General features: G+C 38.1%; 1 protein-coding gene across 1 annotated transcript in view; it reads left to right on the top strand.

Annotated features, from left to right (window-relative positions):
* EFCC1 (EF-hand and coiled-coil domain containing 1) overlaps positions 1-15,213 on the top strand; it is an 84,237-nt gene that overhangs the window by 44,348 nt on the left and 24,676 nt on the right. Inside the window, exon 3 of the mRNA XM_081968788.1 lies at positions 9,703-9,845. Coding sequence (XP_081824914.1) covers positions 9,703-9,845 — 143 coding nt within the window. The remainder of the gene's footprint in view (positions 1-9,702; positions 9,846-15,213) is intronic.

The raw sequence follows: 15,213 nt of genomic DNA, 5'->3' as shown, positions 1-15,213 counted from the left end.
AATGATGTGACTTAGATTGGATATTTTGGATAGCAATTCTTATTTACATTTAATAGGAAATGTTGGTACAGCATAAACTTTGGAGATAGATCAATATTTATGAACGAAATTAATGTCATATAATCTCACATTTGAGAAGCAAAGTAGATGCCAAACTTAATTGTCATTTGGTGCATTGGTACATTGGGCCTAAATATTCCTTTGAGCTTAATACTGATATAGAGAACTATAAGCAAAATTCATGGCCATCATCAGCACAGTTCAGAATAAATGTAGGCTATTAACATTAAAAATGTTGTCTTGTGAGGAAAAGTGTCTTGTGAAGAAAATGTTCCTCACAAGAGAGGAGAATTATGGTTGAATTCATGGGAGATCATTACCAAGATGAAAAAGAGTTCTGGAAACCAAACCCTATGAAGAACATTGAAACTGATGACTGAGTGGAAATATGATAACAGTCTTTAAATAGGTGAAGGACTCTCACATTAAAGAGAAAGTGGACTTATTTTTTATTGAATCCAGTGGTGGGAGAAAAATCATTAGATTAAAATTACATCAGTTGAACAGATGTCAGCCAGTTGAACAGACTGCTTCATGAGGTGGTGACCTCATTGGAGGTCTTGAAACAGAAACTGGACGGTCATTTTTAAGAAATGCTGCAATAGATCCTCCACTGATCAATATTGAACTAGTTTACCTCTAAGGCACCTTCCAACTCTATGGCTCTAATTCTGTATTTCCTCAAGCTAGAATTTCAGATTTCAACCTTATATTTATGGTGCTCTAGATAAGAAGCAGAATGAGAGACAGTTAATGGTTTAATATTTCTTGAGGCAAGGTTACAGTACTAATAGTTGTGAAACCAATTTCATACTGATTTAAACAACACTATTGAGTGTTGTTTAAACACTATATATACTTTGATGTGAGTCCCAGTAGGATTTCCTTCCAAACAGATAGCATCAAATGGCAGATGGCAGCCTTAGTCTCCACCTCAAATGGCCCTTTGGAGAAATCCAATCTGACTTTCAATCTTACTTTCAAAAGTAAGTTTTTATCTATCGGGTCCCAAAGGTTTGCACAGTTTTTTTAAATTTGTATATTGATTTATGGATAAGTGCATTAGAAGTAACATACCGTTTCAAAAATAAAGTGCCACGATCTATATAAAGACTTCATTTAATAAACAGACAAGGAATGAAAATATTTAGAAAGCCAAGAAGAAGAAAATGACTCTTCCTTTTCATGTTTATTATCTGAATCATATGCTTCATACTAGACATCTTGGCTCCAATCCGACAAGCTATGTTTGTCTGCTAGTATAAACCTGAAATATATAATAATATTTGTTCAAGTAGCCTAAAGAAGTATAGGCAGTCCTCGCTAAGTGACTACCTTTGGGACTGGCAACTTTGTTGCTAAGCGCTTCTGTTGCTAAGTGGAAAAAATCACATGACCATAATGCGTTAACAACCTTACTTCCCTTTCAGTCATCAAGCGAAGCCCTGAGGTCTAAGCAAAACATCATATGACCCAGTGGTGGGATTCAAACTTTTTTACTACAGTTTCTGTGGATGTGGCTTGGTGGGCGTGGCATGGCTGGGTGGGCGTGCTTTGGTGGATGTGGCAGGGGAAGGATACTATAAAATCCCCGTTCCTTCCCCACTCCAGGGGAAGGTTACTGCAAAATCCCCATTTCCTCCCGATCACCTGGAACTCGGGAGGCAGAGAATAGATGGGGACAGGGCTAGTCAGAGGTGGTACTTACCAGTTCTCTGAACTACTCAAAAGTTCTGCTAATAGTTCTCCAGAACTGGTGAGAACTTGCTGAAAAGCACCTCTGATTTGACCATGAATTATGATTTTACTTCCATCTTCTCTATTAACTCTGCTTCTCACAAACCAGTTGCAAAGTACCTGAAAGGCGATCATATGATTGTAGGACACTGGAACACTTGTACATACGATTGGTCGCAAAGCTTTTTTTTTCCATTATCAAAAATCAATTTAGAATAAATGCATGCAGTTCATCTAACAAGGAATGCCTGCCCCTGCATTAGGCTGATGTGCATGTCATTCCTGGCACAAACGACTTTGTGGTGTGATTATTTTTTCAGTACTGCAAAGAGAAGGGAAAGGGTTAGCTCTCTCTCTGTCCCTGGGTTGCCTTGATTGTGTTCATGCCACTTTGTCCCATGAATATTAATGTCTGAGGCATTAACATCAAAAGTCCTTATGCTACCAGTCTTGAATAATTACTACCACCATTTACTCTGGCTAATGTGAATGATTATGCAGTATAACAATCTGATTAAATTTACTTTGTATTCTCCCACCCTTGTATCTCAATTTCTCATTTAGCTTTTAGTATAAAAGTGAGCAATTGCCTTCTTTAAAAAAAAGAATTTGATCTTTTCTGAACAAGAAAGTTTTGAAATAATGGAATATTTTATTCTTGTATATAACGATGCTTGAAAGTAACTTTTTTGGTAAAATACACAATCTTACTCTTGGACTATGGGACATCCAATCAAAGCAGTATCAAAAATTGGACATCTGATCTGTTAATCTATTATTGCCTCATCCTCTCTTCATCCTCCAACAATCTGTTTTAACTCTGAGCAAAATGAAGAAAGAGCTTTCCCAAAACAGTTCCCACCAGTGGGAAAATGTGTAAATAAAGTGTTCAAGCCCCATTGGGCCTGTAACTGGTTAGGGGAGAGATTGAAAGTAGAATAAACATGCAAACAGAATATGGACAGAGACATTCTCATTTCTATAACTTTCCTTCACAATTCTGAAATTTTTGCAGGCTTCAAAAGCTGTTCTTCATCTCTTTTTCTCTATTTCCATCCGAAAATTCTATAAAAGAAATGCCAGGGTCAAAACAATTTGGCACAGCCAGCTCGCCACCGCTAAGTTGTCTCTACCAATTCACCGCTGCCAAGTCATTGCAGGACAACTGAACATGGTCAATTTGCTGCAGCGACAACTTGCCACAACTGGAGGGAGAACTCGACAGGAGGGCAGGCAGGCAAGCAGTGTAGAGTGGCGGCATCATCTAGAGGCTTCCCATTTTCTCACACATTGCCATTGCTGCTGCTGCACTGAGATAAATACAATGAGGCCAGGGCAAATCTAAGGAGAAGCAACAAGGTAGCTAAACAAAAATATAAACAAAAGGTGGAGAACCATCTAGCAGACAACCTGAGGCAGATGTGTCAGGGACTGCACCAACAATGAAGACAATCAACTCCGATGCCTTGTTGATGGAGGAGTAGAACACCTTCTTCGCCCGCTATGAGGTCAAGAGACCTGACCTGTAAACCCAGCCCACCAGCCCTCCAACTCCCAGACACTCACACTGCATGAACACCAAGTGAGAGCTGTATTGAAGGCTGTGAATTCCAATAAAGCTGCAGGTCCTGAGGGGATGCTGCGGATAGTGGTAAAAACATGTGCTGACCATTAGAGGTTCTAACAAGAATTTTAAAAAAATTGTTTAAAAAAAAGAATTTTTAAAATCTCCCTGCAAACAGCCAGTGTTCCATCATGTCATATCATCTTCCCAGTGCGCACCGGGCAGCTGCTGTTCCAGTTTGTGGCGCGTGTGTATGTACACACGCTCCCATTTCGACACTCAGTGCGTAATAGGTTCACCAACACTGTCCTATAATATCAGCATTTAAATAAGGTTCTCAAACTTTTGCATTATAATACTAAAAGTGTGACCCTGAGAATTTGCACATTGGATGTGCAATCAAATAAGGTTCTAAGTAAATTATTGAAATTCCAAAGTGAATTCATTCCCATTAATCTTGTATCATGTCAGAGCAGATGTCCATTGGCATTGACACTATAAAAAGCAAGCAGCCATTTTAACCAAGGTTCCTAGATGCATTTCCATGTCATTAAATAAAGAATCCCTTCCATTCATTTTGTAAATATTATACCTGAGGTTTGCTATTTAACATGTAACAAATAATTAACCCTTTTCAAATCACTGATTCCAGAAACCCTGAAAAGAAACAAAATGGCAAGAATAGAAAGGAAAGGACAAACTTCTAGAAAAAGCCAGAGCTTTTTGTGTTAGCAGCTGAAATATTACATAAACATAAGCAATGAGTGTTTGTGGTGGTTTTTCCATTAACTTTGAAAAACAACCTAATTTGAATGTTTCATTCAAATAGTCAATCCCTCTCTACTCTTTATTTGCTTTAGGCTAAATGCTCCAATAAATGCTAGATTTTCTAAAAAGAAAAACATGTTTATCCAGAAAAAATTAAAATTGGAAAATTTTAAGTTTCTGTAAAACTGAGCTTGGCTTCTGGTTGCTTCATAGAAACATCCATATGGCTCATGAACATGGATTGTGATTGCTATCTTTTGGGATGATGGTGATAGAATAGAATAACAGAGTTGGAGGGGACCTTGGAAGTCTTCTAGTCCAACCCCACTTCAGACAAATGGATATCCAACATCTTCTTAAAGACTTCCAGTGTTGGGGCATTCACAACTTCTGGAGGCAAGCTGTTCCACTGATTAAATGTTCTAACTGTCAGGAAATTTCTCCTCAGTTCTAAGTTGCTTTTCTCCTTGATTAGTTTCCACCCATTGCTTCTTGTTCTACCCTCAGGTGCTTTGGAGAATAGTTTGCCTCCCTCTTCTTTGTGGCAACCCCTGAGATATTGGAACAGTGCTTCATGTCTCGCCTAGTCCTTCTTTTCATTAAACTAGACCTACCTAGTTCCTGCAACCGTTCTTCATATGTTTTAGCCTCCATTCCAGATGATGATGATTATTATGTTGATGATTATGATACTGACTACCGCTTCCAAAATGGAACTCTTCATCCAAAAAAACCCATGCATATTTAATGAACTCATAATTATGTTCATGAAAAATAATATGAAAACAGGCAAGATAAACACAATAGGTGTAACATGTGTCCATTGGAACAAGGAGACAAACAAGTCTGTTCAATATATGGCTAACAATTAAAATGGGAATAAATCACACAGAATCTTGCTCACCTTGGCTGATCTTAAAATAACTAAGCTAGATCAGATCCAGTTAGTTCTTTGATAGGAATAATTAAATCCCAGGACTCTAGGATAACCTCAAAAATCAATATCAAGGATGAAACATTGCAAGGGAAACTCCATGGATCAGACTATGACATCACCAGAAATCAAGTTTGACTAGAAAGAGACTTTATATATTTTATGCGCATCTGGATAAAAAGGACAGTAGACAGATGTTTTAAACAGTAGGCAGATGTTTTAAAACATTGGAGCGCAATAGCAGAAAGGAAGTTTATAGATCAATGGGGAAGTTGAGGAAAAATTGGGAAGGAGGCAATGTCAAACAATTTCCAGTTTCTTGTCAAGAAAACCAAAGGAACAGGGTATTGGGAATGCAATGGGTTAAGATAGGCTCATGGGAATTTTTATTTTATTTTTTATTGTCAGCTTGTACTTGCTGCTATGCAGTGACAGGCGGCCATGAACTGTGGGGAGGGGAAATGGAGAGGGAAATGCTTCAGGAAACAAAAGTAGGTGCTGTATCTCCTCAAGACGCTGCCTCAAGGTCACCCAGCTGGAAGAAGGAGGGGGCCACATATCAAACTATGCTTGTACTGACCATTAGGGAAACATCTTGCTTGAATCTGATTGGTTGCACTGGGGTGGGCAATGAGAGACCGTTAAGTGAGGGAAAAGTAGAACCGAGGGATTTTGGCACTCAATTTTCAGTTCTGGCTTTGCCATTCTGCAATACACTTGACTGCTAATAAACTATACCTTTCTCAATAAATGGAGTTAAGGACAATTTATAATTATAGGTTTAAACTGTGACATGTGTGACATAATGGATATGTGGCAGTCATGTTATGTAGTATTTTTATAGGCCTTTTAAAAAATACATAATGGATTTGTTCACATATTTGTGTGTTCTAGGTGCAATTGACTCCTGGTGAATGCCTTGCAGTTTTCTTGTCAAGATTTTGAAAGTGATTTGCCATTGCCTGTTCCCTAGGGCTGAGAGAAAGGGACAGGTCCAAGGTCAGCCAGTTGGCTTCATGCCAAAGGTCACAGTGTCTCCATTTCTAGCCTCCTGCTACCAAAGTGGTTCTCACATATAATGGATCATTCTATTATCAAGGAAAACTGAAATCAGGGATGTTATTTTTGTAGGAAAAGAATTGTTCTAAATAGCAGGAAAAATGCCTGGAGTATTGTGACTATAGAAGTCTATATATATATATATATATATATATATATATATATATATATATATATATATATATATATATATATATATATATATATCAGCACAAATACAACACAAATATAAAAAGGCAACCTTAAAAATAAAAATATGGTTTTCTGCCTGCATGGTCTTCTGTGATGAGCCGAAGGACCGAAAGAGAGAGTAGTGAGCTTCCTCCCATATTTAGGCATACCAGGGGTTGTAACACAAATACATACCTATTTCCCTGGCTCAACTGATAAGGAGGCGAGCCTGTGGCTTAGTGGCTAAGACTCCTGCCTAAGATATAATACAGCCCAGGTTCAAATCCCAGTAAGGGTATGGCTAGCTGATGAGAGCTAATTAGCTCGAAATAGATCTATACTAGTCTCCCTTTATTTATTTATCAGTACAAATACAACACAAATATAAAAAGGCAACATTAAAAATAAAAATATGGTTTTCTGCCTGCATGGTCTTCTGTGATGAGCCGAAGGACAGAAAGAGAGAGTAGTGACCTTCCTCCCATATTTAGGCACACCAGGGGTTGTAACACAAATACATACACACACACACACACACACACACACACACACATATATATATATATATATATATATATATATAGTGTCTAGTCAATTTAAGTATACTCACTAAGTTCAGCAAGCTGCATTTAATTTCCTGGTGCAACTGCCTAATTTGTCTATTTCAGATACTGTGCAGATTGAAAAGACAGGTTGAAAGTTTAGGATATTATTTATTACTGTGTAAAAAACTGAAATGTTGAGCGCATACATATGTTCTCTATCTGTGTGTGTTTCTAGAGTCAGAAAGGAGAAATGACATAAAGAATAACTAAAATGCAACCATATGCTGTGTAGGGGATGAAACCACTCACTGTTTAAGCAATATTTACACTAGTGTTTATTATTTCCAACTAAAAGGAAGACATGGGGTAGGGGGACTTAATAGGCCACACACAGAAGCCACCCCAGTTTTATTACAAGAGCAAAGTATTAGCATTTTGAAAGTGGCTAGAATAAGCAGAGATGAAAGAGTGGATAAACTTCTACTAAAGGAGCCTTGCATTAAAAAGGAGAGTGACAGATCTGTTCAGGTTTGGTGTTTAGGAGAAGCTGCCATCCTAGCTACGGTATTATTTAAATTCAATTCAATTACTTGGCACTTGATATATGGTCTGTCTGTTCTTTGGAGAATCAAACCAAAGAGCCCAGAGTTGGAAGGGACCTTTGGAGGTCTTCTAGTCCATCCTGCACAAGCAGGAGACCCTGTACCATTCTGGGCAAATGGCTGTCCAACCTCTTCTTTAAAACTTCCAGTGACGGAATATCCACAACTTCCGAAGGCAACCAGTTCCACTGATCAATGGTTCTCCCTGTCAGCAAACTTCCCCGTAGTTCTAGGTTGGCTCTCTCCTGTCTTCAGGTGCTTTAGAAAATAGGTTGATCCCTCTCTTTGTTCTTTCGTCTCCATGCTTTCTCCACTTGGAGATATTGGAAGGACTACAAACAACACATGATGTAGATGTTTGAAGTAGGCATCCCTTGTCAGATATCTTTGCTAATCACCCCGATAGTCTGAGACCCTGTAAACACATGAACTTATGTGTAAATACAGTTTTTTTTTATCCAGTTCTGCTAACTCTGCTAACTCCTTTAATTTTAAGTGATAGAAGCTGTTGCTTCAAATTAATTGTAGTTAAATGTTTTGGTGCCATTTAAAAGAGACTTAATTAAAAAGCAATTAGTCACAGACATTGTATTGAGGTCCCAATCTACCGGGTCACCTCTGCTTATAGATTTTCTCTCAGGCTTCCTATTATCTTCCTGAGAAAAGCTTTGAAATGAATAAAGTCTGTTGTTCAACATTCTCATAGAGTCCCTCTGTAAGGGAGAAGGGGGGGTTCAAAAAATTGATAAATAAATAAATAATTTCTCCATGGAAACCTTGTTACAAAGCATTGTAAGACATATGCCCTTCCCAGGCCCTTGGGAGTGACCCTTCCTTCCTTTGCTGTCCTTGTCTTTGCTATATACAGACAGGGTGCTTGTCCAGTCTTCTTCACTGTTTATTATAGGTTCTCTGAATGCTAATGAAAAAGGGCCAAAAGTAGAGGCTTCTGTGAGAATGGCAGCGCTTGTTTTTACATTTGAAGTAGAAAGTTAAAGCACTTTATTAAAACAAAACCACTCTCCTTCCTTTACAAGGAGAGTTTCAAGACAGGAAAGCATCCCCTCTCTCTGAAATATGTTGCCCAGAAGACACCTTCTCATTTGGGGGTAATCCAGAGTTCTACGATTTACATTGGCTGGTTTGAGTGCATGGACAGGGTTAATGACTGTTGTGAGAGCCTGAATTAAAAGATCATATACAGTTTATAGAAAACTCTGTACTGTACATTTGTTTTTTATTTATCTATGTGTAAATAATTTACATCTTTATTATGTTTTATAAATTATTTAAATGTAAACAACTGAAAATGTTGTTATTCTCTGTGCCTCCACAGGATCAGTTTCCTTTGAGCATATTCTACTTTCTTTCTTGGAATGCTTCCCCCCCCCCCCGCCCCTTTAAATATTTTTTTTTAGAATCAACATTTTGCTCCTCTTATCTATGTTGAATAAATCTTGTAGAAAGAGATTTATCCACATTGGTTTAAAAATGTGGATTTCTTACCTCAGGATATAATTTGAGATACCTAGTAAACAGCTGTCTTTGAAATTTGAAATACGAGTAAAGGATGGATCCAGTCTGAGCTAGTTATCATTAATTGTGAATACCAGTAATTAATATTTTCTTCAGTTAGGACATCTGTATGTTTTTACTTTTTTATTAAACATCGACTTGATTAAGAAAAAATGAAGGAAATATTCCTAGAATTAAATTTTAGGTTTTTGAATTGTAATCACAGATCACATACATGTAAATGTTCTGCTTAAACAATTCATAAGATGCTCTAGAATAACTGAGAGTGTGTTGCAATAGTATTGGTCTAGCCAGCAGGACAACTTTCAGACACCCATGTTCTGAATTAATATATTAAACTACATTTCTAAACTATCAATTGGTTCACTTTCATTTTAAGTAGATAAGCAAATCATTTAAAGGTAAGGGAAGAATCTTATATATCTGGCTGAAGGGGATATATTCATACCTTGGCAGCAAGCATGCCTATCCATTAAATAGACACCAGCAGCCTTATTTGATAGGGCATTTTAGGAGGACAGAAATAGGTTTTTAAAAAGATGTATGCAAACTATAAAATCCTAGGGCTGGAAGAGACTTCTAGTCCAAGTCTTTAAATAACATTATTAATGAAAGTGAAGTCCTTTGATGGTAAGAAAAAAATAGGCCATACTTACATTTTTATTCTTGATTTGGATTTCTTGCTAGTTGGTTTATTTTATCGGTTTGTCTCTTTTTTTTTTCCAGATCAGAGGTCTTAAAGTGCCCAGTTCCTTCACAAAGCAACTCAGAACAGAAGACAAATGTACCTCTGGAAGGACAAGATAGCTTATCACTTGCCCAGCAAGATAGACGTTCACCAACTGGTGGTGCAGGAGTATTGGAAAATGGTAGGAAGGGGATAAAAATCTTATTACAGAGCACTTTAGTGGAAAAGAAGCCTCTAAACCTCAAGGGTGAGGATGTTGTGGTCCGCTGGTGGCCTACGAAGCTGGCAGCAGAGTCAGACAGTGAGGAGGTTGGGGAGGAACATGGGCCAGTCGTGGAATCTGAGGAAGGCTCCGATGAGGGCTCTGCATTGGAGGCAGAGAGGGGGCCAGGGCCATCTGGTAGTTATGTGCTGCCTCTGGAGTCTCCGGAATCTGATATTAGTGAAGCAGAAGAACAGTGTGAGCCTGTTCCTACTGTGTGCACGCATAGAGCTTCCAGAGCTTCCAGAGTCCCTTCGGGGAGAGGGGGCGGTCTAGAAGTCTAATAAACTAAACTAAACTGTCAAGAACAATTAAGACAAAAAGGGCGACTCGGGAGTAAGGCTTGGAGATGATTGGCCCCTCCCATATGACTTAAAAGAGGAGCAAACCGATGTGAGCCTTTGCAGGAAGCAATTTTGTTCATTTTGGTTGGTTCAAACTCTGAGAAGCTCTGTGTGACTCTGTGCTCCCTTTGGCCTTGCAAAACTAATTGGCAATTAGGTCTCTGGCAGCATTTAAAGGGAGATAAAGGTGGGTGCTTATCAGCATTACCCTGAAAGACTGTGGCAGATATCTGTCGGACTCTTTACACACTGTGACTCGTTATGGGCCGCGAATGAATATAATTCACAGCCGTTTAAATAAAAAGAGGGTTTGGGGGACTAAGTGTGATTTATGCTGTCTCAGGAAGCATAGAAGCCTCAGAATAGAGGATTCAAAGAAAACCTCAGGAGGATAATTGGTGGTACAAATAAATGGTCCACCCTCAAGAGTCTCCTCAGAATATGTTGGCTATGTTTTTAATGATCTCATGTTATTATGGAAAACTTTATTATGAAAACTGTGACTTTTTTTTCTTTGAAATGATTTTATAGCATTGAAGATATGGTGCCTCAGCCAATACTATAAACACAACAATGTGGTAAGACTTTCTAATAGGATGGCATGCACTGCAGGGCTAATTTTAATTCATATATTCAGATTCATTTAATCTTCCCTTTTTAGCAGAACTAGAAAGATATAAAAATAGTATTTGGATTAATTCTTTTCTTTTTAAATCACAAATCAAAAAGGCACAGCAGTTTTGCTTTCTTTTACCTTTATACAATCTTCTGTAAAGGTAAAGCAGCCATTGCAGGATAACAAAACAAAAAAAAAGCAGAAGCTATCAATTGAATTTAAATGGAAAAGTTTTACCTGGGTCTCTTAAAGGGGCCAGAGTGTTTTCCATTGTGTTCCTGTTTGTTCCTGCTTTAAAAATGGTCAGATTTAAGTGGCTGAGGATGATTGGTTAATCATTTCTATACATTTGATCTTACAGTCAACACTGTAGAGCGTTTCCTATTCCAGAAGGTTTACTTCTGGAAATCTACTAGTTCATCCCATGGAATGGCTGAACTAGCACATTCTGGAAGAAAAATGGAACAAATGTTCCATACCCAGAACAGGATATTTTTCACACAATTAGCTGTTATTGAAGTCTCCTGCATAGAAATGTTTGGAATGTTTGTTAGAAAGAATTCCAGTTTATCCTCCAAGATTATGAAAAATGTACTCAGATATGTAGTCATGAAGCTGAAGTTTTTAAAATTTAATTTACTGGATTTTTCAGAGTATAAGACACACCAAGATTTTGAAGAGGCAAAGTAAAAAAAAGTTTTTGCACTCTGCAGACCTCCCAAAAACAGCCCATTTTTTTTTTGCAAAAAAGGGGCTCACTTTTGTAAAAAGAAAAAAGAAAAAAAGGGATGCCTAGCCTTTAGAAGGCTTGTAGAGTGCTGTTGGTGGCTGGGGGGGGGGCAAAAATAAGCAAAAAACGGCCCATTTTGGTCAAAAAAAGGGCATGCATAGCCTTTAGGAGGCTTATAGAGTGCTCCTGGGGGCTGGGAGGCAAAAATGAGCAAAAAACAGCCCATTTTTTGCTCATTTTTGCCCTCCCCATCCCGCAGGAGCACTCTGGAAGCCTCCTAAAGGCTATGCATGGCCATTTTTGCAAAGGGGGCAGGGTTTCGGGAGGCCAAAAATGCTGCATTCAGTGTATAAGACGCACCCAGATTTTCACCTCTTTTTTGAGGGAAAAAGGTTCATCTTATACTCTGAAAAATATGGTAATTTGATTTTTAAAAACTTTTTCTAATTGATTTAAATTTGTACTTCGGCGATTATTTATTTATATTTTATTTGACATAATTTCTATGGTACTTCATTGTAAGACTTTGGGCAGGTTAAAAAAGTAAAGTAAAATGAAAAAATGATAAGCAACATAGTCATAAAGGCTTTGAAAATGTAATAAATATAACCAATAAAAACGTATAATGATAGCAGTCCCCATTGTACATTATGGCCTAAAAGCCTGATGAAAGAGCATAATTTCTTTTCAGAAGATTAATAGGGACAGGGGGTTTCCTTACATTGAAGGGCAATCTATGGTTGTCTAGCGACTTGGTTCTCTTCCCACTGAGTTTCACATGGAAGCAGCATGCTTCCTAGCTCAAATGCAGAATGATTCAGCATGAAGAAAATCATCCCCATAATAACTGGGACAACTGTTCAGAAGATTGTGGCGAAACAGTCAAGACCTCTTCCCCAATTATCGTACCGTGTAACCATCTACTTGGGAAGACTTGGAACCACTGAAAAATAATGTCTTCAGCTTCCAGTCCTCACAATGTTATCAAATATTACTGATAAATCTACCTGAACCAGAAGAGATGTACTGCCCTAGTCAAGGTCTAGGTATAGATCATGTAGATGAATGATCAGTGCATCTTCTGTCTTACGCTTGGCCTGAAATATGACTGGCAGAGATCTAGATGACCAGTTTGTTTCTAGACTTTCTGAGTCCCAGTTATCTACTCCTCCTAAAAGAGAATGTTGAAGATGGAGCAAAAATTATCCAGCACTGCTGGACTAAGTGCAAATTCACCCATCTGGGACAGGCCACTTTGACTGCTCCTATTGACCTGCAGAAGTGAGACAGAAAATAATTTCAAAGTGGCAAATTATGGATGGAAATGACTTCCACCTTCAGATTACAAACCCACTTCTCTGAGTTGGACCAAGTATGACCTGGAATAAGCATGACTGCTACCATGGCCATGAGATCCTGGACCACTCCTTATTCTTCCCCTGGGCATGGGACACCCAGGTAATTTTATATCCTACCGTCTATGGAGATTCTCAGTCATCCATATCATGGTTGTCCCAAAGATGCTTTTTCAAAAGGCAACTGGGCTTTGTTCTTCTTGAAGACATTTTGCTTAAATGAACTGATGTAATTATTAATTTAATTGCAAAACAGTAGAGTAATGACTAAGTGCATCTATCTATTTAGGACCAGCTTTCATTTAGTGTGAAAGACACATATTTTCCCCCCATGGGCTTTTGTGTGTGTGTGTGTGCATGCGTGCGCGCACACACACATACACACACACACATATTTAAAAAAACAGAATTGCAAAAGGCCGAATTTTAATTTTAGATGACAGAGATTAAAATACTAACGGTTTAAGAATACATGCTCCTAACAAACATCCAAGGCGAATTTATGACAGAAGTTTCCTTTATAAGATAATGAGCAAAGATGAAAAAAAATAGGGTAAATACCTTTATTTCCTTATGCCTACCTGTATGCACTCCCTATAACTTCACAAGGAGCTTTGATCTTAGATCATTTTCTTCTTTAAAGGCTTGTCTTTGGTTTCAGATGTGAGTGCATCTGTGTACCCCAGCACCAGCAGTGTAACTGAAAGAAGCCAGAAGCGCTATCTCTGCTGTTGCATCAAATAACCACCAAATTTAAGCTTAAGGTTTGATGTGGTTTAAACTAGGTCCAAAGCTTGTGCAAAAGCAACATTTAAAAGAGACAATACTAAACCCCCTCTCCATCCCCTATTGTTTGCTTCTTAATATATTGCACAAACCCCACAGTGACTCTGATTCTTACAGCTGGGTAGATACAGCATCTGCTTATTAATTAATCATTTGGGACAAATGATTATGTTCAAAGGGAAGCCTTGAAGTTGAAAGCTTATACAAAGAACATGGATATATGAGGCAACGGTGCGTTTGAACTAATGTTGGGAAATAAGCATTTTACTAACAGTGGATTGTCTACATCACTTAATTAGAGCTCACATTACACACACACCAGTTTTGTTATTGTATAAGAGAAGGACAACTTTGTTCCCAAGACATTCTTTGCTAAGCTTGTCATCTGATGGGCATTTTCTTTATTTTGGGTTTTACCACAGTGCCCTCTGCTGGACCAAATGGAAAGCATTCAGGCATTGTCGCAGGATTAGAAGCAACAATATTTGTAGAGCAATATGAAATGTTCCGTTGGCAAATTGTATTTTTTGCTAATCTCTTTTCTCAAATACCGAAAAGGGAGCCGACATAAAATAACATGCCTTATCTGTTACCACAGAAGGAAGACCCAACTTTTTTAAAAAATAAAATACAATCTTCCAGTTAAAGAGATACTTGATTTTACAAAGACATTAGAAGAAAATAATCAACCAGCTTGAGCAGAAGTCTTTCAAAAAGGCTGTGTTTTATACTCCTAGTACCACATAACAGTGATTAACAGAAAAAAACTGACACCTCCGCTTGCAAAATAGCTGCTTGCGACAAATGTGTGAATAATAGCTAGCAGCAGTCTTTACAAATGAAGTTTGTGAAGAAATTTGTGTCAATAAAACAGACAATTGTTTAAATTATTCACCCAATATTTCTCTCCCTTGCAAATGTACTCTGGAAATCTGATTTAAAAGACTGCCGTAGCCTAAAGCACTTCATTTTCTCTGGCTGAGTGTTTCAAGTACATGATATTAGTGCCAAAATAAATCCTCTTTGTCTGCCTACATGCCATAAATAGCTGGTAGAAAAACAACTTTGCCCTCTGAACATGAGACACCCCTCCTCCAAGATCTTGCCCCCATCTTCCTTGCATCTTATATCAGTTCCATCTCCACCACCAAAAGGTTGAACTAGCTCAACCTTTTCGTGTGTGTGTGTATGTGTAAGGGTAGGGGGGGGTGAGTCTCCACACTTTTCTTTGGCAAGATTTCATAAGTGGTTCAGCATTGGCTTCTTCCTAGGGCTGAGAGAAAATGACTGGCCTAAAGTCATTGAGCTGGCTTTGTGCCTAAAGCAGAACTAGAACTCACAGTCTCCTGATTTCTACTGTAGGCCAGAGATTCCTAATCTTGGCAACTTTAAGACACATGGACTTCAACTCCCAGAATTTCTAGAAGTTCACATTTCTTAAAGTTATCAAGATTGG

Source organism: Natrix helvetica, assembly GCF_964273705.1.
Source record: "Natrix helvetica genome assembly, chromosome: 1".
In the NCBI taxonomy this organism is placed as follows: Eukaryota; Metazoa; Chordata; class Lepidosauria; order Squamata; family Natricidae; genus Natrix; species Natrix helvetica.
Note: the sequence above shows the minus strand (reverse complement) of the source record. Positions and strands in the feature narration are given on the sequence as shown.